The sequence below is a fragment of the Cyprinodon variegatus genome, unplaced genomic scaffold, assembly GCF_000732505.1.
Source record: "Cyprinodon variegatus isolate N-32 unplaced genomic scaffold, C_variegatus-1.0 Scaffold176, whole genome shotgun sequence".
Lineage (NCBI taxonomy): Eukaryota > Metazoa > Chordata > Actinopteri > Cyprinodontiformes > Cyprinodontidae > Cyprinodon > Cyprinodon variegatus.
In genome coordinates, this window is record NW_015150629.1 from 264198 (window position 1) to 287496 (window position 23299).

At 38.4% G+C, this 23299-nt stretch overlaps 1 protein-coding gene across 3 annotated transcripts in view; it reads left to right on the forward strand.

Moving 5' to 3' along the window:
* ttll7 (tubulin tyrosine ligase like 7) overlaps positions 1–23299 on the forward strand; it is a 105403-nt gene that overhangs the window by 47645 nt on the left and 34459 nt on the right. For all 3 annotated transcript variants that reach the window (XM_015378683.1, XM_015378685.1, XM_015378684.1), the window contains exons 11-13: positions 7436–7583; positions 11075–11148; positions 13919–14054. In XM_015378683.1, coding sequence (XP_015234169.1) covers positions 7436–7583; positions 11075–11148; positions 13919–14054 — 358 coding nt within the window. The remainder of the gene's footprint in view (positions 1–7435; positions 7584–11074; positions 11149–13918; positions 14055–23299) is intronic.

The following is a 23299-nucleotide window of genomic DNA, read 5'->3' on the forward strand; positions in this document are numbered from 1 at the left end:
TGATCTCACGCTTGAGACAACTAAGATTCTTTCAGTAACAGAGGCTCAGGTTGCTAACCAAACTAAGATCAACACTGCGGCATGGAAGCAAGGTCTGGCAGGAGCTTATAAAGGGGAGGTCTCCTGATGAGTAGATGCATAACAGGTGTGCTGGAAGACTCCAGCCCTAGGAGACCCACGGCGCACTCTGCTGGAGACAGAAGGTAATCTCCAGATCCCAACAGTAACTCCAGCCCTAAGAGAAAACAACAAAAGGCAGAAGAGGATCCTTGGCGCCCTCTGGTGGGCAAGCCTGAGGATCCCAACAGTTTGAGTCGTTTCCCCCTCAGATTTAGTGCCTTTGTCTTCTTTTTAGACGTCACTATGTCACACTGTAAGAATGTGAAGAGTAACAGGAGGTTAGTTTTGATAGGATAGCTTTTGAACACATAAACTATAGTTGTGAATAAGTGTGTGCATTGTCTTGGTGATACATACAATGAGATGTAAACATTTGGACCCCAATTCAATATTTGATTTCTTATCAAGAAGTACTCAAAGGTCTAACCTATTTTCTCTCTGAATAAGAAAATGGTTTATATTCAGATAAACAATAAAACTAACATTCCCCTTCTCAGTAAACAAAAGATAATAAGTTAGCATTTTATTGCTGGGACAAAAGTTAGGACATCCATTCCACATATAACTATTCTAACTGACTTGGATAAAATAAGGTCAATGAGACCCTTCTTGTTGTCATATAACAATCTCTGATATTGAACTGAGGAAAGTTTGCCCACACCTCATATTCAGCTGTGGTATGGCTGAGAAGTATCTCAGATGTCCTAGAGCTGATATGGGATTTTAAGGGCCAATACCGACATTGGGGTTTTTAAACCGATATCTGTTGAGGCTACAGCCTGGGATGCACTGTGTGAGCCACATGAAGAGGACATCAATGCAAAGACTGAGTGTGTGACTAACTACAGAAACTTCTTTTTAAACACCATCCCCACCAGAAAAGTGAGATACTTGCCAAATAATGGACATGGATCACAAGGTATCTGGAGGAACAGCTTAACAAGAAAAAAAGAGCCTTGAGGAACAGAGACAGGAAATTATTGAGGAATATACAGAAGCAACCTAAGGACAAGATAGAAAGAAAGGAGGAAAAAGAAAGCAACGAGGAATACAGGAAAAAGCTGGAAAACAAGCCCCAGCAGGACGGATGAAGATCATGTGCTTCAAGCAGAAGGATAATCAGAAAGTTGGAAGTCTGGGCAGGGCCAATGGACTGAATACTTTCTCCAATAGGTTCAGTTCAGGAACAAACTTGGCACTCTTCTCTCCTGTCTACAGTCAAATGGATATCTTCCATTCCGTCTGAAGATGGTGCTACTCCCTCTGCCTTTCACCTGTCTGTCTCAAGGAGTCAAGTTAAGAGCTAACTAAAGAGACTGAATCATAATAATTCACTGGGTTCTGTGTCAGCCCCAGAGTCCCCATGGCTTGTGCAGAGCAGCTCTGTGGGATTCTACAGCAACTCTTCAATCTTGGCCTGACCCAAGAGACTGTCTAGTGATGTGGAAAACCTCCTGACTTGTTCCAGAACCAAAGAAAAAACAGCCAACAGACTCCAAAGATTATAGACCTGTTCCCCTTGACATACCAAATCATGAAGGTCTTGGAGATAGTCCTTTTTGTTTCACCTGAGCAAGCAAACAAGCAATTTGCTTATCACCATAGACTGGGAGTTGAACATACCATAATACACCTGCTTCAACAAACCCACTGTCAATTCAGAGTGTTTCAGAGTCGAGATCATGTTCTTTGATTTCTCCTGTGCATTTAACAAACTTCGGCCTTACTTACTTTATTAGAAACCCCAAAAGATTAAGGTGGAAGCATCAATGATGGCCTGGATCAAATGCTACCTGAAAAACAGCCCAAAGTTTGTGTCAACTGTCTAATCAAGTAGTTAGCAGCACAGGAGCACCACAGGGTACTCTTACCAATCCTTTTTACTCTGTACACCTCTGACTTCTAGTACAAGACAGTATTGTCATGTGCAGAAACACTCTGATGACTCTGTATTATTGCATACATCAAAGATGGAAAAAAAGCTTAGTGCAGGGAACTTATTAACCACTTTGTGAAATGGTTTGGAAACAACCATTTGATCCTGAATTTGAACAGAACAATGTAGAAGCAACAGGAACAAGCTGAATTCTATTACCATCATGGTAGATGAAGGGGAGGTGGTCGAGAAGTATACATAGATTGGTGTTCACCTGGACAACATACTTGACTGGAGATGTAACCTCTATAAGAAGGGAAAGAGCAGATTGTACTTCTTCAGAAAGCTAAGGTCCTTCAGTGCTTGCAGAGTGTTGCTGCATATCTTCTATGAGTCTTTAGTAGAGAGTCTAATATCCTTGTCGGCGAAAATGACTTAAAATACTCAACAAACTAACAAAGCAGGAACAAAAAGAGTGGAGGCCTAAATTTCCAATGATGTCAAACCCTTGGATATCTAAAAATAATTGGAGAAGATTTAGACATTTTAATTTTAAACAATCACCTCAGTACTTTCAGGAGAATTCTCCCTTTAAACTTGTATAGGCTACATCCACATGAAGTCAAATTAGGCATCTGCTCAGAAAGAACTTAACTGTAAACAGCTCAAAGCTGACCAACCTGTAATGAGCATTGTAATGCTAATATTATGCCAGTGGTTGGGGCGCTTGTGATAAAGATAAAATGGTAGAAGAAGAAAGGGGTAGAATGTGAAAAAAGAACTTAGAAAAGAGAAAAAATGCATTTGTGTCGGATGAAGACACAAAATCATCAACTTCTAAAACATAGATTATAGAAGAGAACCGAAACACAAAATTCTGCTGATGTTGTTGGTTGGTGTCAGTGCATTAGCATAAAGGATGACGGAGGCTGTGTTGGCTCACATGTATAATCACTCTGCTGTGTTGCCAGTTATGTGTGTAGGGATATAATGACAGAGATGCATTGGGGGCGCCTTCAAACACGCTTGGAACTGGTTTTAAATGCAATCAGTTTTGTGGCAGCGCTGTCGTAATGGGAGCCCTAACCAACAAAGGGGCTTGTTCTATACACTCACAATCAGCTTAATCTGGACAGGGCCTTAGATTTTGCTAGGGCACTGACCAAAGCTTTCCATCTGAACAACTTTGTATATTGTGCAGCTTGCTTCAACAACTACCCCGAACAATATTTTTCAACAGAGGATACAAAAGCAACTGACAGCAATCTCATTAGCCAACAGCACTATTTTCTATGTAAGATATTTTACAACAAGACTTACACTTTGTCTCATGCCTACCTTTTCATTCTGCCCACTTGTTCCTAAATTACTAATGACACATCACATTTTGTGGAAAATCTTAAAATGTCTTGTCTTTTGCTTTTATGCTTAATTTTATTGCTTTTTTTCCTGATTGATTGATTGATTGATGGATGTTTGATTGACTTTATTGATCTCACAGTGGAGAAATTTACTGTTTTTTGCTCAAATTGTCAAAAAGAAGAAGAAGGTGCCGTTGGGATCAAATGCCCCTGATGTAACCGGAACTACTCCCCTCTGAAGACACACCCCTCTGGCAGAGGTTTTAAAAGAAGTAACTTCCTGTTACTTTCTATTTTGCCGGGGGCTCTGTGCCGCTAAAGGCTAGTCTGAGCGCTTCCCAGCTGAAAGCTATGCTATGTAGCAACCAAATCGCTCCGGAGAAGTTTGTACTCGCTGGACTGAGTCAGACTGCCCTTTTCCTGCGATTCAGAAGGAGTTGGATGCAGTGTTTTTATTCTTACTGCGATTCAAACCGGTTTGAACGCAGTGTTACCTTATGCCTGCTGAAACAGAAACAGAGAAGAGCTAATCCAGCTCTGCTAACTTGAATCTAACCGCCGAACAATGGGGCCCCCAATCTCTGTTTGCTGAAGGAGCCGTTAGAAGCCACCAGACCCGTGACAGCCTGAGACGGAGCAGCATCGAGGAGGTGCTGCTGGAGGCTGCGGCTACAAGCTAACCACGGTAGTAAAAGGGTGACGTCTCATGCTACCGTGAGTTATAAAATTAACCCCCTTGCAAAATTGCCTCTTAATATTGCATTAAATTGGTCCAAATGTTTTTGAGCTGCTGTTGGACGAATGGGCTGGACAGAAAACTGGTTCTGCAGAAAACTGGACTGAGCCGAAGGCCGTCACTACACCGAACCAAAACAGTAACACCATCACCCCCCCCCCTTTTTTTTTTTTTCATCTGATGCTTAATAAGTGCTCTGCTTGGGTGAATTACTGTAGTTACCTCGTGCTGAACAAGTTATAGAGGCTACATCATGAGCTAACCCTTGCTTTGTTTCAGTTGCACCCGACCAGACCAGAACCTGATCCCCTTGGGCCATCTAAGCTAACGGGTCTTTCAGCCTCATTGCTGTTTAATGCATTCATGAGTCATTATTCATTCTTCACCATAAAACTGAATGAAACGTCACTGTTTTGACTGTGGTTAACATATCTGTGTCAGGGTTTTATTCATCTATAGATCTATATCCAGGCATTCAGAATAGATACTGTTACATAGCTGTACGTCTTCTTTTGGCATTTGACCAATTAAATGAGCCTGAGATGTGCTGGGACCCCTTTTCCACCTGGCTCCCGCTCTATTCCCCCCCTAATGTCCCTCTGTTGTTGCACAAACGTGCCCCTTGCGTTTTTTCCACTTCCTCGCCGCCTCGGCCGTATCTAGACCCACAGCTAGTCCGTCTTGTGTTGTGGCATGGAATAGCATAGTGCAGACCACTCTTCAAAATTGGGCAATCAAAAATATCTTGGACAGGCTCACTGTGACACACTGCTGCGTGAGTATAACCAGCCCATAAAACTTTGAACATTCCTCAGACTGTGAATCGACTTTTAAACACCTGTTCCTCTTTAATTTCTTTATTTTTGCTTATTTTCAGTTGTGTTTAGTGTCTGCTTAGTTATTAGATAAAATACTGTGTGACTGTAGCTGATAAAGGTACCATTGTATTTCAACTTGCACTCTTTTGTGTTTATTTTACACAGTGAATGATTTATCACTCAGGCTGGATTCACTCTTTTTTCAGTAGCATCCGACTGAACAGAGACACATTTAGTTGGTTGGTGATGATTAACATTGCTAAGAGCCATAGCCTAAATTACTAAATTGGCGAAGGACAACTGAATTTTTAACAGCCAGATTCAGGAGTCCAACCTTTTAGGTAAGAGGCTAAAAGTAAATTACAGTTATAATCATTCAACTGATGATAATTAATAAGTTTTACCCTTTATTTGAATGACCTATTAATTAACTATCACTTCCAGTTCTAGTTATATAATATATTCATTATCTTCTGGTAAACTCTTACAACAATGCGAAAGGAAGACTGTACAATGTTAAAATTGCCATTACTGTTTGTCCAAATGTCTTAGATAATCACACAAGCTGTTGGAAGGTTTCCTTATTTTCTTAACGCCTGAACGTAAGACATAGAGCTGGAGAAAAAAGCTTATGTTATGTGTTACACATGTTGCCGATGTGAGTTATGTCAGCGTTAGCATTACTTTTACGCTGTCTGTGATTTTAAATCCACATTTTACTGTTCTTTGATCATACATTTAGCTTCCTGTGTTGTACTTTTTGCTTGCTTTGTTTCTCCGTTCTGCTTACATAGACTCTTTTTTCTTGGTATATTTTTGTAAACGTACTATTTTTTGTTGTGCACTGCTGTGTGTGTGTAATCGTGGGCAAGCTTTTCTGTCCCCTGGCTACAGTGACTTGGTCCTCTGATTGATCACTATACACAAGACCTCTAGATCTCTGCTCCCTTTGTGGTTTTCATTCGTATGTCCTCTTCTAGCTACTCTAAATTTAGTCTCCTCTCAGTAGTCATGAAAATACAGAAACATAATGCAACACAGACAAAGAAAACATATATGTTAGGAGCATCTAAGTAAATAACAAAATCATCCATTTCAGTAATTGAATTAAGAGTTTAAGAATGAGTTATCACAAACAAAGTGATACATTTCTAGTATTTTAATTTTAGATTACCACTTTAAGCTGATGAATACCCTATAATCTGTTTCTCAGGAAATTTTACAGCTCATAGAGTCATTGAGAATGATTTTGACTTTACAGTTGTCTAGCAGACCGTTAAAGATATTCTCAACATGGCCATTAAAATTGGTTCATGCTTGAAGCATCCTTGCGTTCTGCACAATACCAGGTGATCAATTTAAAACTCTCGAGCAGCCCAAATTTTCTACTAGGCACACCTAATTATATTAACTACATGGACAGTCCCATTTGAATGCCCATTTGAATGTACCATATCGGATAGAGGGCAGAAAAGCCACATGGTGTCAAAATGTACCCAAAGGTTGTATCAGCCTGATTCAGTGCGTATCATTTTCCCGAGGAACATGTACGGGTCAAGAATAAACCAAGCTGAAGTCATTAACATTTTTGATAAAGAACCTTCCTGTTGGCAGAGGGCTGAACCCAAAGATCTCAAAAAATAACATTACCACAGCCTTGCTCTACAGCTGCTAAATAAACATAAACCTCCCAAAAAAGAGCAATATTGTTATTAAAGCCGAGCACACACTGTACAATTTTGTTGCCCTTTTCAGGCTGATCTTCCAGTCATGCGAGAATTTTTTCCATCGGGCCAGGTTTCAGCTTCATTGTGCATCCTGCTCATTTAGTATACAGAGGGGCAATCAGCCTCTCACGACCACGACAAAATTAGGTTTTATTTTAGCGGTAAAAACATGTTTTGAAGGCAATAGAAATATTCAGAATAAAAAGCTTAAGTTCATAGAATCTAAGGCAGCCCTGTTGAACTCCTTAATATTATTAACTCTCCCTACCCAGATGAAGTCGTCATTTGTGTTTAAGGTCTTTGATTGCTTTATAGGTCTGCTCACAATACAAACGGCATTAAACTGGCATCAGTTTAAAAGCACCAACAGCACTTAGTATTCAGTTAAAAGTGCCACCAACTAAATTAAACAAAATGTTCCTCTCCCTAACATTTAGCAACCAACTGGTTTAGGAAAATCTGACTGATCTTGCTAATCTAACTGATATCTGGACTCTAGATTCTGTTTTTCTCAATATATTGTCTGAGTCTTTTGAAAAGAGCCATTTTCATCTTATTAATTAGTAAATTCTTACGTGGAAACAAGCTGTCAAACATCCTCAATACATCTATCCTACAAATTTGTTTTTTAATGTTTATAAAATAACTATCAAACAGCTTCATATGTGGCAAACATTAGAAGAGTAAACAACCATACAGCATTGCAAAAAAGAAAAATATCAATAGCTTTTCCTCAGAGACTTCCTCAAATCTAAGCATTTAATGGGCTTTTTATTACTTGTTTAATTGTGGTACAGGGCAAGTGATAAGAAACGAAACCTGGCTCAGGAGAAGGCAGAGGCTCAGAGACGGCTTTATGGACATGGCTCCATGAAAAAACTTGCAGCAACTTCCTCGGACTGGGAGAAACAACGTCACACTCTGGAACGAAGAAAAGAGGAGCTGGTATGGCACAAATTGGACACACGTTCAGTTAATTTATATTTGCATGTTGTTTTTTTAAACATTCTTTCAGTCTTGCGCCATCCCGAATGCAGTTTCTTTGGTAAATGATAGCTCTATTAGTTGCTGACCCCAGACCAGTGGAAACATAGCCTCTGTTGAGGTCATATCCTGCATAAGGTAATGATTTCTAACTGTGGTCAAAGGAGAGAATTACTCTGCTTTCATTTTTAGAACATATTGGATAAATGAAAACATAGTTCACCCTCTGTATCAAAATTGATTATACTTTGTACATCCATTCTGACATATGAGCTATATTTTCCTGTTTCTTTCACTTCATCAAAATTACTCATTACTGTCAAATGGCATTAAATATTTCATGCATTCTGCGCAGTGTCATCAGCACTGTTCTTTGAGAATCCCCTTTTTTCCTTTTTGTCCTAATTTTGCAAACATACATGAATATGGGATAAATTCCTTTTAAATGGCTGCAAAAATCCATTATGTTAGGTGTTGGAATACTCAGATTGGTAGCACAGTTTTAATAAAATATATGCCATGCAACCTGATGTCAAAACTAGCTTGAGCTGTTAGCTTCATGTCTAGTAATGTTACAAACCAATGGTTTAATAGTAATTTCATCAGTCACATTACATTATACAAAAAATGTTGAAGGACTTTTGACATTTTTACAGGGGACAGATACAAGACCCATATTAGCCTCTGTGTTCTTTGATTTGTTAAAGCATATTTTATAACTCAGTGATGATCCAAAATTCCTATCATTGTAGCTCCTACCTCCTATTCCTCACTCCTATCCCATAGCCATTTACTGGGTCAACAGTTAGAACACTATCCAAAGTAGGAAAGGAACTCCGGATAGCTGTGCTGAATCTTGATAGCCTTAAGGCTAACAGACTACATTATGTGGCGGAGACGGACACACAAACATGAACCACCGTGATCAAATTGGGACCACAGCCTATTGGAAAAGAACTACAGAGAACAATATTCACAGAAACAAAGCAAACTGATTAAGCTCTTCATTATAAAACCTAAAATGTATGAAGATGTGTACATTAGCATGAAGGTGAAGCAGCTGGTGGGCTGGTGCAAAGATAACACCCTGATCCTGAATGTGGAGAAGACAAAGGAGATCATTGTCGACTTCAGAAGGAATCGGCCTAACCACGCTCCACTGCTCATCCACAGCTCAGATGTAGAGGTTGTCGGCATTACTAAATTTCTGGGGGTGCACATCATAGACAACCTCACCTGGATTGTAAACACCACCTCACTGGTAAAAAGGGCACAAAAGCACTTGCACTTCCTGCAGAGGATGTTTGGGGACCCACCCCGACCCATCCTCTCAACCTTCAACAGAAGCACCTTAAAGAGCGTTCTAAGCAGCTGCCTCACTGTCTGGTGTGGAGGCTTCAGTGCCTCAGACTGGAAGAACTTGAGAAGAGTGGTTAGAACAGCAGAGAGCATGCTTCCCCAAAGTCGGTCCTCAAGGGCCGCTGTCCAGCAGGTTTTAGATATTTCCTTGCTTTAGCATAGCTAAATATGATGACTGCAGTTGCGCAAAAGCCTGGTAATCAGCTCTCAATTAAAACCAGCTGTCCTGGAGCAATTAAACCTCTAAAACCTTCAGGACAGTGGCCCTCGAGGACCGACTTTGGGGATGCCTGGCAGAGAGGATCATCTGAGCTCCTCTTCCCTTAATAAAAGACATTTTATCCCACCGCTGTGTGTCGGGAGCCTGTAACATCATAAATGACCCCTCACACCCCCACCATGGTCTTCCCGGCTGCCCTCTGGGAAGAGGCTTCGCAGCATTCAATGCAGGTCAAACAGATTCTGCAACAGCTTCTTCCTCACTGCCATCAGACAGCTGAACTGTTGAGAAAAAAAAAACAAACTCTAAATCATGTCACAGAATCTGCATCAAACTGATAACACCATATCATTGCCTTTTTGCAACATGTTTTTTTCCTACCGCACTGTTCACATTTGATCACTGCTGGACTTTATGGAATGGAAATGTTCATTTACTGTCTGAAAAGCTGTACTAAACTAAATTACTTTTTATATACACTCTGTGTATACAAAAATTAAAATAAAAGTTGTCTAAGTCTAGCATGTGTGAGACAGAGTACATGACATGAAATAATGCATTCATGGTTAACTCCATGAAGATAGCTATGCCTATACGGTCTGTCATGCAAAGGATTGTTGGCGACCTGCTAGCGCCGGCTAGGGATTCGAAGACATCCCTATGCTAACTGCATTTTTAGTAGGAAACTGCTTGCTGGTCCTGGCTCCTTCCTAATTGCAGGCACTCTTGAAATAGCATCTATGACGACTGCTGACCTCCACTGTGCCTTTAGTGTCCTCACTGATGTGAGATATTCTGAGAGTAAAAAACAATTTGTTACTCTTTCAAACTCTGTTCAAAAAGTTCATGTATTGTCTGATTTTGGCTGAGTGGAGATGGAAAATCTGGGCTGGGCTGAGGACAGTTCACTCAGCATGGATGCCTCAAATTGTTAAGAAGAGGAAGAGAAGACTTTACTCTCATAATTTTTAACTGTACCATGAGACACAGTGGTAGGCTCAGCTCTCCCGTGTTTATAGGTATCATATTTTATTTAGAGGTAACCATGTAGTGATGCTGAGTGAAACATGCTGCTATTCCGTCTCAGCTGTTGCAAAAATCAAATTAAAAGGTAAGAAAGTTAAATCTGACAGCACATTTAGTTTTCTTTGTACTTTCATAGTTATTGAATTTGGGGTATTTTTGGATTGCATCGAAGTATTTTAGGATGTAGTACTGTTAAATAAAGACGTATTTATTGTGCAAGATATGAACAGCGTGCTGATATGCTGCAGATTAAGAAACGAACTGTTAGGTTCAAATGGGAACAAAAATGTAAGAAGTTTCACTTATTTCTAAGCACATGTCACAAAAGTCTTAAGTTTTCTGCGGCATATGCACCATCTAATTATTTTTTCTTTAAATGGAGGATGTGAGGAGCTTTCCTCATCTAGATGGGGGAAAGTGGCAGCCACTAAGGCTTTAATGCCTCCCACCCTCTTTGATTAGCCTTTTGATAGCCACAGCTGTAATCAGTGGGAATAAGGAGTAAAGGATCAGGGCCGCTCTTGGAAAAAGGGCACCACCTCATTTTTGAGTGCTGTTTTGGCTGAAGTGTGAGCTCAGTTTCAGGTGTGCTGAAGGCTTACATCACTCACCATTTAATGATACATCGGAGCTAGTGGCAAAGTGATCCCCATATCTTTGCTTTTAATCAATCTGACAAGCTTAGGCACTCAATTAGACCTGTAAAAAAACTAATGAGAGATGGAAAGGGAGAACATATTATTCATCGGTGGCAGTGATTTCCTTCTTTTTCGCCTTGTATTCTGCAAGAATACATTTAGTTTATCTTTTAGCGAGTTTAATTGAAATATTTTCCTTTTGTTTCTAGAAAGAGCGACTTGCACAGGTTCGCAAGCAGGTTTCCAGGGAAGAATATGAAAATCAACATCTGGGGAATTACAGGTAAGGACGAGGCAAACAGCTGGGAAAATTGGGCTCTCCCTCCAGGAACTTCACCCACTGTTTCTGTGCCAGGTTTTTCACATTTACAAGGTAATCTGCAAAATGTCAAACTCTTGGTTGAATAAATATTGCTGCTGACAAAATAAAACAAAAAAGCAGTCCTTTTGCACGTTGCAGAGAAAAGGAATAAACACGTTAAAGATAGAAAAGCAAAAGAAAGGAGGCTGGAATGGCTTCTTTTCTGCAAGTTTTTACCCATTTGCCACATTTTAGAAACAAAGATTAGCAGTTAAACTTTGATTGCTGGCTGCGAGCCATTTCATCCCTCCCTGAAAAACCTTTTCTCCCCCTTCTCCTTAATACCCCCAGCTGGGTCTCTGGAAGACACAGAGCATTTAAATTTTCACCCTAAAGCATAACTTAGCAAGCTAAAACGTACCATTTCTACCGTTTAAACTGCTCACTCTCTTTACTTCGTTTTATACATAATTTTCTTTATACAGCACGTTGGCATCCAAATCATTTTATTTCTCTTTTGTCTTTCTCTTAATTCTCTAAACAAAAACAGACACTCTTTCATGTCTTTCTCTCTCTAAAAGACAAAGCATATTCTTGACTCATTTCATGACTGATTCTTTGCTTAAAATGCTTCTCAAAGCCTGCATGAAGTGCTGCTTCCTCCTTCCTTTTCCTCGACAGGCTGCCAGACAGTCAATCAGGCAGGCTGAGGTCTGTCTGGAGCAGCCCTAATAAAGACCTCTTAGCATTCAAATGGTGCCCCAGCGCCGTGCTGAACTCTGATTAACACACTGCTCCTCATTAGATGGGTTTGGGTAATGAACTCACTTACATTTGGCTATTAAATGAAATCTGTTTCAGGTACAGCCCGTGTTACATCCAAGGGAGACCCAGCTGCTTGTTGCTCATTCGCTATCATTTCACACGGCAGAAGCCATGAGGCTTTAAAGGGGCTGTCAAGTAAAAAAAAAAAAAACAAAGGGAGATTTTTCTTTCATCTTAAATGAGTAGTTAGAGTTCTACATTTCACTTAAGTTGGATCACATGTACAAAAATCAAATCATCAAACCAATTGAAGCATCCATATCAAAAAGTGAGGGCTTTACTTGTCCTGCTGAGGAATTGACCATGATCTCTGTGGTTAAGATCAGCCCACTTAACTACTGGCAAGCTCTAGCACTTATTATTTCTTTTGATGATATTTATACCATGAGAACTTTTTAAATGTGTTTTTTTTTTATCAAGTGTGTCTTTGAAAAGAGATGAAATCAGGTCCATACTCCTTTAAAGTGATATGACTCAAAGCAGTACCTCACAGAAGGATTCATATACCTTGAACTTTTTCATACCTGCTCACATAACAACCACCGACTGCTATGCATCTTTTGTGCAACAGACTGACACAAAGTACTGCATATCTGTGAAGTTGCAGGTTTTTCTTTATATTCTGCAAATAAAAATAAGTATAAAGCTTTCTCCTTTCATGGTAGAAGCAACCTTTCCTGTTAATTAAAATCAAGTCTTATGTGATTTGTCTCTACCAGCTTTATATAACTACTATATAAAATGTCTTTTCCCCTGCCAGTTTTACTAGCAAAGTAGTCAGATTAGACTAAGAATTTCTCTAAATAGAATTTAATTTTGTTCTGAATCCTGACTAAAATATGGTTTCACCAAAATGATCCTATTGTTGCTCTGGCTGTCTGTCGAAGTTCTCTGTAAGCCAGAATGTGAACTTCCCTCCATGGATCAGGTATTTTGCAGCCTCTATATCTGCATTTATGTAGAACTGTATCGACTTTTCAACAATATGGAAATCATGAACCCAGAACCGCCACAGTGCATAAATTTATAAGTTGCAGATGGGAAGCAGTTAAAGTTTTAATGGTGAAACAGTTAACCTTTACTTGGTATTTTCATTGCTCTAAAATGCACTGAACTCACAGGCTGAGATATAAGAGCATGTCACAAGCACATCTTTAGAAACCAGTATTTATATAGTTATATAACAATGTGTTCTGCTTTAGACATTACAGCTATGTCTGAATCAGGAGGGCCCTCTAACAGACTGGGAATTGGCTCCCAATAGTCCCGCTCACATGCCAGAACATTCAGCTGCTTTTGCACTTAAACTGCATGATGATTATTTTGCTTAGAGAGCTGACATTGTTTGGATTTGATGGCCAATGCGATGATGAGGGTGTTTTTAGAGATGTATTTTGAGGATAACCAGCCAGAGGTTGCATTATTCTAATCTCTTCAGATCCAAGATAAACACTATGGTTAGTTTAGTCTTGATGGTAGTTTTTAAAATGTGCGAACAGACGCATTAATGCATATTTTCACTTGGCGTTTTCTTGACATGCTGTAATCCGTTTCTCCCAATTATGTTTTTCTCATTTTATCCATTTATTTAATTTAACTTAACTCTTATTCCCTCTGTATCTCCTAACATTGTCCAACTTCTGTTCATTCTTTTAATTTTAATTTTACTTTTACTTTAACTTTTCTAAACTTATGCAAATGATATAACTTGCCCTTTAACCTTGATGCTTCCTTTTGCTTAACCCCACTCTCTCTCCATCTGTTCTTCCTCCTCTCCACACTTTATTTCCCCTCTCACATTTCACATCGTCTTGCCTCAATGATACCCCATTTTTTGTTACCTTCCATTTTCCATCTATTTTTTATTTATTTTTGTACCTTTCTCGCTCTCCTTGCCCCTCTCTCTCCCTGTCTCTGTGGCCTGCAGACGTATTTACCCCCCAGACGACAAGCTGCTGTTGGAAAAGTATGAAAGCCTGCTCTCGGCCGCCTTTCAGACCTTCCTTGCCGGGCGAGCTGCCTCACTTCAAAAGGAAATGAATAATCCTCTGAAACGAATGAAGGCACGTACATCAGTGACAGACTGTCACGGACACACACACGCACTCACGCAAACACACACTGAGAAAACCTGCAGAGATCCACACCTGAACACACACACACAGCACTCAGGCATCTGTGGACTAGAGGCAGAGGAACACACAGGCACATTTTTGTTAAGATTCTGTCCACAGAGACAAATAGGGATGTGCAAATAATGTGGAGTGTGTTGGTTTTTGTTAGAAAGTTTGACAATATGTAGGAAGGCAGAGCATAATATGAGTTTACTGTCATTCAGACTGTCTCTTCACAAATATTTGTTGGTTGGTCAGGATGTTGTTAAAAAGGAAAATCAAGTCCCACAGAACAATGTTATTTTTGTTTCTTTATTCACTTCATCTCTCTTCACTCTTTCGTCTGTCCTCTTTCTGGATATCTTTCTTTCTTTGTGTCTTCCATCAGTACTGAGTGAGTAGCAGCTGCTTCCCACTCATATCTGAACATTTCCTTTATTTCAAAGGCTAAGAAAATGAATACATTGTATAAGTAGACATTTGACACGATAAAAATCAAATTACTTTTACAGTCTCTTGAACTTGAACTTGACAATTTTACAGAATTAGGAGGTAATGTGTTCAGGAGTTGTAAATGTCAAAAGCTCTTCATTGGTTGGCAAAATGCTTCTTTTATTTAACTGTGAAAGTGTTTTAAAGATAAAATCACAGTTGAAATAAACTGAGAGATACAAAGATTAACATACAGGAGGATAAGAAAGAGGGTAGCAGAGCACATAGATGATAAGTTGCAAATAGAAATATTATCTTTGTCATATTTATGTTTAAAAAAAAAGAGAGACTTTAAAGGAGAATTTAAGAGCATTTTTTTCTCATCATATCAATTTATGCAATTGATGGATAAAAACAATGAAGCTAAAAGACACGGGCACCGAGCATTTAGCAAGAATCAAACACAGAGAGGAACGAGGGAATAGAGGCATTAAGAGACAGTAAAGTCATTGTTATTGATGAATTTACTGACACTTTTGAAATTTCAAATGCGGGATCAATAAGTACATGCCCCTGACCTACTTTTGGTTGTTTAATTTAGCTGAAATTTTGCATGTGCAAATATGTATATCTCTATAGATTATGTGGCAAATTACAGCTCTGAACCTATTGTTTGTTTTGTTTTTTCAGTTTTTTTTTATTGTCATTACACTGTCACAAGTACAGAGCAACGAAATTAACTGTCTGCATTTAACTCATCTCCTTTGGGAGCAGTGGGTTGCCATTGTGTGGCACCTGGGGAGCAGTGTGGGTTTAAGGGTCTTTTGCTCAGGTATCCAGAGGAGCATTCTGTGGGAGTGGGGCCTGAACTCGGAACCTCTGAATTCTGAGATTCCAAGCCAATTCAGAGCACAATTCCAATGCTCTAACCACCAGGTTAGGGCATTGGAATTGTGCATTGGAACCACCATGTTGTGGTTTCTGATTTGCAGGTGTTTGAACTGAGTAAAGTCTGAAATGGAGCTTGTTGGGTGTCCTGCAATAATCCGTTTTTTTGCATTTCAAAGGATACACACCCCAGGAGACTTTTGGTTTCATGCTCCATCATATGGCCTTGTAAAAAGTTTTTAAAGGCCATATGATTGGGCATCATCACCGTAAATTACTTTTATTCAATCAAAAGTCTCCCGTGGTGTGTGTCCTTTTCACATACAAAAAACCAAATCACCACTCGATCCTCAACAGGCTCCATTTCAAACCTGACTCAGTTCAAACATCTATAAATGAGAAGCCACAATCAGTTCAGAGCTGCAATTTGCCATTTAATCTATAGAGATATAAGTAATTGTAGATGCAAAATTTCAGTTAGATGAAAGAACTAGAAGTGGGTCGGGGCATTACTTATTGAACGCCCCTCATAAATGATAAGCACATATTACAACATCAGCAGAACTCCTGCAACTCTTTCAGATCTTTTTGGAGTTATATGGGGTTACGTGTTTTGTTATAGATCAACCCAAACATTGATGTGATACAAGATGCAACTTTGCAACAATGCAAGTAGGGCATTCACCAAAAAGTCGACTTGTTACCTTGCCGACTTAACTAGGCTGGGTCAACTCGCTCAAATCTGAATAACTTAAAAGTCCCTCCCCCCCCTTGCATGGCGTTTTGTTAAAGGGTGCTACAGTTACAGTAGCACCCATAAAAACTGGATTAGATCTTCCTAATATAACAAAGACTGTAGCAATAATGCAGCAATCATTTTCGGCCTAATTCCTTATGGTGTCTTCAAGTACAAATCACAAATTTTAGGCAAAGGGCAAGTCGTAAACCCTTGATGAAGCTGTTACACTCCTTTATTTCGTGTTGTTGCAAAGTTGTTACTTGTATTCATAATTTCTAAACGTGTATATAAATCGGATCTCACTTGTATCTATGAGTCTACAACAAGGAATAAATGCAAATCTTTACTTTATTCTTTATTTACTTACATTTACAAAAGTACCTACACATATGTTTTTATTGAGAGCTGTCTTACCCCAAAAAAGGCTGCTTCTCTAAAGGTAATTGTGTTCTTTTTTCCATGTATGGTTTCCCTGTCTAGAAACTTTATAAAGGTATATGTAAAAGTTCATGCTACACTGGAAAAATAAGCAATTTAATTTGTTTGAAAAGAGAAAGGGATTCTGTTCAAAGAAAAAAAAATAGAGGGTCACTTTGCAGCTGAGATTTCTGCCGCCACAGTTGTGACTAAGAACTGAACTATCCTCATTAAGGGACACAGTGTGAAAAACTAATCTGGGTTATTTTTCAAGAAGAAGGAAGGTTTCTGAAGTTCAGCTTAATGATCTTTCTAAACATAACATATTTTATGCTGATGTGTTTTTATTTTTTTGTATAATTTTTAGCCTGATGTCAGTCATCACATTTAATAACAAATATTCTTAAGTTCATTATAATTAGAGTGCAGATGTCATGACACTAACTGACCTCTGAAAAGAAAAAGGATGAGATGGCGTGTTGTAATAACAAGATAACAATTTGGTTTACAAAGTAATTACCACAGGTCAGCACTTTTTTTCTTACATACCGTGAGAACCTTAGTTAATTTGCTTCCTAAAGTGTCTTTCAAAGCACAGAAAAACATCTGTTTCTAGTATTTTTCAGATACTGATAAGTGTGATTTTTTTTTTTTTTACATTTATATTTTAGCTTCCTTTTTCCGGTAGATCTCTCTTCATACAGACTTTATTTAAAAGAGAATCAGTTAAGTTTATGCTACCCTATGGTGGCATAAATCCCAGTTATTTTTTTTAGGTTAAAGGCTAATCACAATAACCTTAGTTCAGCTAAAAACTTTGAAATTAAATAATTACTGGATAACCGCACTCATAAAAAATTCCATTGTTAGTAGGGCTGTGAACAAATAAATGACCTAAGATTAAATGCTAATTAATAGCCTGTAAACGTTTGTTCTGTCTGATTAACTGATATTGTCCATAGAAGAGGCAGCAGCTGTTCATTATGTAGAGCAAGTCAGAACGGAAACATGAAACCATCCAAAAGGAGTCAGAACTCTGTTCACTATTTAACTGTGACAAGAACCCAATATGCACTTTTTGTGGTTCTGTTTGCAAATATAATACACCATTTAAGCACCTTAAGCCATGACCTAAATAGAGTCCATTCAGCTTTTTTGCATGTCGGAGCCGCATCAACTTCTTAGCCAAAAATGACATGTGCTAGAAAAGTGAAGATTTGATGACAAAAAAGCAAAGGGCATAAAATAAATTAAACGTATGGTTAATTTTGAGGGCTTGTGTAAGCCAATGCACTTAATGGTGCCAAGTTTAAACATTACCACCAAGTTCAACCATAACCACCCATTTAGCAGAGCTACAGTAACAGCAGTGTCCCTCTCAATCACTGGTTGTTGGATTGCCCTGAAAACTCAGAGCTATATTACTGTCCACAGGAAATGGCTCATAAAGCCATATTACTTCAAACTATAATTACTTTAACATAACATTTGACAGAAAAAAATACATTTAGTTATTATTCTATACATCAAAACATTTAAATTTTAAGTTAGATTCATTTAAATTTAGTTTATTTACATTGTGCTAATCAAAACGCCTCTCAAGGCACTTTTCAAAGCCAACTCCATGAGATCCATGAGACAAAGTAGGTAATTTATTTTCTTTTTTTTTTGCAATCACCCGGGTTTCCATAGAAACCTAGGTGATTGCATCAAGTCATTGATTTGCAGCATTCATTCCTCCTGGATCTTGCAGCGAGCGGTCGTTTTCATGGTGTCGTCTACACTGCAGCAATCCCCCATACACAGCATACATTTTAACTTCTTATTATCCTGACATTTGGAATTTTTAAAAATCCCCTGAACAGACCTCAATTAGATATTTAGTCTAATTTAAGTTCCAAAAGTGAATATAAATGTTTGTGTGTTTTTATACTTTGTAAAGATCAGTAAGTGTCAGTGTTAGGTTCTGCTCTCTTCTATGGTCACTGCTCCATTATGGCTAAAGCCTCTACCGCTGACTCTGTATCTAAACTTGCTCACAGCTTCATTATGTTTTCTTCCAAGCAACTTACTGCCCATAAGATGTTAGGGTGAGACCCTTTCAAAGTCAGATCTGGGTAAAAGCTATTTTGTAAATAACACAACTAGCCTTGCTTACCAGTTGAATTCTCTCAGTATTTGTGAGTTCACAAACACATGAGAATCCTGCTTCACCCATTTTACACAGTACAGATCGGCCACCAGCTAGCAGTAGGATGCCTGCATGGCTGCTGCTATCATCTCTCTTTTGTTGGCTTCCCCAATTTTATCTTTAAGAGGAGAACAGCAGGAGCTTAAAAGCATAAGTTGTTGTTCTTTCTCTCGTGTTAGAAGCTTTTTCTTCATGTTCCTCCTTTTCCCAAACAGGAGTCTGAGGGATCCCAGATTGATAATGTGTAAAACTTAACTTGAGTGCTAAATATTATCAATATGGCTTGTTGGGACAGTGGCTAGAAAGGGAACACAGAAGCACTGATCAAGCGATACTTTTTGTGCGATACAAAAATATAAGGTTAAAGATCTAAAACATGTAGGTTAAACATGTAGAAAACCTGCACTTCTGGCAGGTATTGGGTTGGGCAAATAATTGTGTTTTCATTATAATCACATTTGATCAAAACACAATTTTCAATTAGCAGGGGCACTTAATTATAGTCACATTAACCTTAACAAGATTTTCTCACCCCAACCCTTTAGTTTGGAGTGTTTCAGCTGTTACGCAGACCCATGCATTCGATCAGAAATTAGAAGTTTTCGACTTAAGAGTATCAGTCTTGGGACGATGAACTCTGGACAATCTAAGGGTCTAGGTCATTAAAATAATGAAGCCGTGTAAGGAAACATATACATGGTTGGTGCAAAGAAAAATCAAAAAAGATTTGCAATTTGGAGTTTTGGTGAAACTATTCAGCCTTATCACAGAGTACACAATGTGCTACTGTCAGGGTTTGGTTGAGGTTTTTGAGGACTCAAATTCAGAGATCAGGAGGCTGAGGGGAAACTTGTAGTTTTAATGAATGACTGAGGCAAAATCTAAAAAATCCAATGAAGCAAATGACCAGAAAACATCAAGGGGAAACTAATGTGGGGAGCCAGAGATGAGGAAGCAACAAACAGCAACAAGGAAGTAGCACTGAGTGACTGCAGCTGTGGAGTATATAAGGGGAACAGAACAAAGGATGGTCTAACGAGCTGAATATGGAGCAGGTGTGAGTGGAACTAACTAGAAGAAAGCCAAGGGGAAAGGAAACAAGCACAAGGGGGCAACAGAGATTAACTAAAGTCTGCTTGAATATAATGTAAAATAAACCAAAGATAAACAAAACAGAACAACTGATAAATGAAAGCTAAAAAATTAGAGTCCCAAATGGGGAGAACCAGAACAGCTACGTATTATCTGTTGTGAAAGTTTAGATTTGTTGGGATGTTACAGAGTAATTTTTGGGTGTGGCTCTATATCTGTGGTCTTACGTTGCAATTTGAGGCCGGTTATAGGATGGAGATTTTTTAGCCTTTGGGAACCAAAAATGATCTTAATTTGTCCGATAGTTAGAATGAGTATCTCACTACATATCTCTTTATGAAGTTGGTTGCTGTGGGACGTCATAAATGATTTAGTAAATGGAGATTGTACAATATAAGCTCATCAAATGATCTTTGTGCAAAAGATTATTAGTTCCATCTTGTATTATGCTTCATGGATTAGTCTTAGAATAGTCTTAGAAGATTCTTAAGCAGCGCAGGCACAAGAGATTGGAGCTAGATTGACTTTGATAGTTATACACAACATGTTATGGTTTCCCTTCAAAATCTTCTTCTGTCCTGTCTTGGGTATTTTTTTTGGTGGGAGATCAAAGGTCATTTGTTAGAAAGCAACATTTTTGTCTGACAGTTTTTGCACCTACAACACTTTTGTTTGCTGGCTTTTTTTCTCTTGGCCATGAATTGAAAAAAGTCACACACTGTCACACTATCAAAGAAAGCATAGCCTGTGTTTTATTCCTAGAGAAAAACATTGATTGACTGCAGAGCACCCTCTTGCTGTCAGCTCGCTGTGCTAGAGATGCTTCAGCAATGAGTTTCACTGTTTTCCAGAGAGTTTGCATCACCCTTCTCCACACTTCCATTACAATTAGGTTGAAAGGTATGCATCAGATTGTTAGCTCTGTTGTTGGCGATATTTTTGCCATCCCTTAGATGATGTCTTGCTATTCCTTCACTTTTTGGAATAATGAAAATGAAAAACAGGATGTTATCAAACCAGCCCGTGGTGTTCTGTCAGTAATATAAAAAAAGCATGTAAGTACACATTCTTAGGAAACTTGAATAAGTGCAAATGTTTCCAAAGAGGCAAGTGCAGCTGGGAGCTTGCTGAAATGAATGTTCACTCTCAATTTAAATGGATTTTCTCTTAGAAAGGTTGCTCTCACAAATAACCCGCTGGTGTGAGATGACGCTGCTTGCAGTTGAAGGTTACTTAAATTTTTTTCAGTTCATGAATATGGGGGGAAAAAAAAGAAGAAAACACGAATCAACTGTTGAGAACATTATGTGTGATGCAGGTTTTTAAAAAAAGCACATACTGTATGAAGTGTTCACATCTTTTATACTGATGTTTCAAGACTCTTTCCTTCCTTCCTTCCTTCCTTCCTTCCTTCCTTCCTTCCTTCCTTCCTTCCTTCCTTCCTTCCTTCCTTGTCCTTAGTGAAACAGACTCACTGGTTCCTAGCTGGAGCATTTATGTCTTCCAGTATTTCAGCAGTACATCATGGGTCTCTGCGGTTCTCCAGGTTTCCTTACTTACCTGATTTTCGAGTTTTAGACTTTTTCGATGCCCAAAGTATGATAGAATATTAAAGCAGTGAGCACCTCATGATTCATACAGAGACTAGTAAATAGAGCAAAACTTCTTTGAGTAAAGTTTAACATGGGAATTTTTTATGCATACAGATTAAAATAAAATTTTATTGGATAAAAAAAAATACACATAGACATTTTAACAATTTTGGAAAATTCATAAATGGCATTATTGATTAAAATAGCTTAAGAATAAATATAAAACGTATTTTTATGTATAATTTCTACATTTATGTCAATTGTTTTTTTGACTGTGCTTTAAACACTTGCCAAAACATGGATGTAATCTTTTTTGCTGGTAGTTAAGAGCCTCCATTGATTTTTTTGAAGCCACAGTGTGGTGGGAAAGCTCTCACCCCATAAAAGCTTATTGAGTTGGCAGCAGACTTTTATTGCCTGTAATTTTACAAATTTCACAAAGTACAAATTTCCCTATAATAAAACTACATCGTAAAAAGTTAAAACTTTTGGTTCCTGGCTATTCTTGGCTACTTTAAAACCATTTAGTGCTGAAAAGGCTTCAGAAGTCTGCTTAATTTTCTGAATGAGATTCGACAATGCAAAAGTCTTATTACATTTTGTTACATTGCAGGTCTGTTTTGAGCCAGTTACTATTAATAATCAGTACTTGGTGTACATCATACTATGTAATCCTAAGGTATTATTAAAGACAGCAGGGTTTAAAATAACTTTTTAAAAATTTTGTATTTTGCTCATGGAACTATTTAGAGACATTTGTAGAGTTTAGTTTTTACCTTTGTAAAGTTAGTGGCACTTCTGCTAGAGATGTACCTTAAACAGATAAATCCCTAAATCCTAATCTTTTGCAGATAACTAATTTGATTTGAGAACATTTATTTACTTTAGGGGAAAGAAATATAAGGTAAAAGTATTTTGGCTTCTGCAATCTGACTAGATCAGAGACCTTCAATTCTGGTACTTAGGGTCCCCTGTGTTGCATGCTCCAGGTGTGTTTGAAGTCACCAATGGCTGAAGAGTCCTCTCAGTCTACCATTTATCTAGAAACATCTAGAGACAGGGAAACCAACATTGATTTTATGTATTTTAAAAGAGAGCTATAATTTTGCTACTGATTATTACAGATTGTGCTTCACTACAGAAGTTATTTTTGTGACATTTAGGTATAATAAAGCATGTTCATTAACCTCTGAGAAGACTGTCTGAATTTGCCTTGAGGCTGGGCAAAGTGTCCTCCTTTTTGGAAATATATATATATATATATATATATATATATATATATATAAAATCTAAACAATCAGAGCACACTGTTTATGCAGCAACCATAGCTATTTGTACAACAGAGCTTAATCATATAGATAACCTACAAAGAGGAAAAAGTAAAAGGACTGCAATATGCTGGTGAAGATTCTCTGTCATCCAGGTCATAGTCATTCCAAAAAAGATAAAAAAAAAAACAATATTCTGGACTTTGTTTCCAATTTTGAAGACGTTTCGCTTCCCATCCGGGAAGCTTTTTCAATGCAAGATCTCAGAAATAGGGTTGAGTTTGCATGTTTTCTGATGCTATTTCTGACATTTTGCTGAAAAAGCGTCCTGGATGGGAAGCAAATGTCTTCAAACTTAAAAACAAAGTCCAGTGGACTGTTTTTTTTTTTTTACTTTTTTTGGAAAAGTAAATGGGCCCAGGACTCTGAGGGCCGGATTTATCAAGATCCAATTTTGCGTGCAGTAATTTGCGCTCGCAAACTGGAATTTTGCGCGAGGGGCTGAACCATGGTTTGCGGGTGATTTAACAAGAGCGATTGCGTAACTGGTGGCACGTGCTAAATTGTTGGAGACG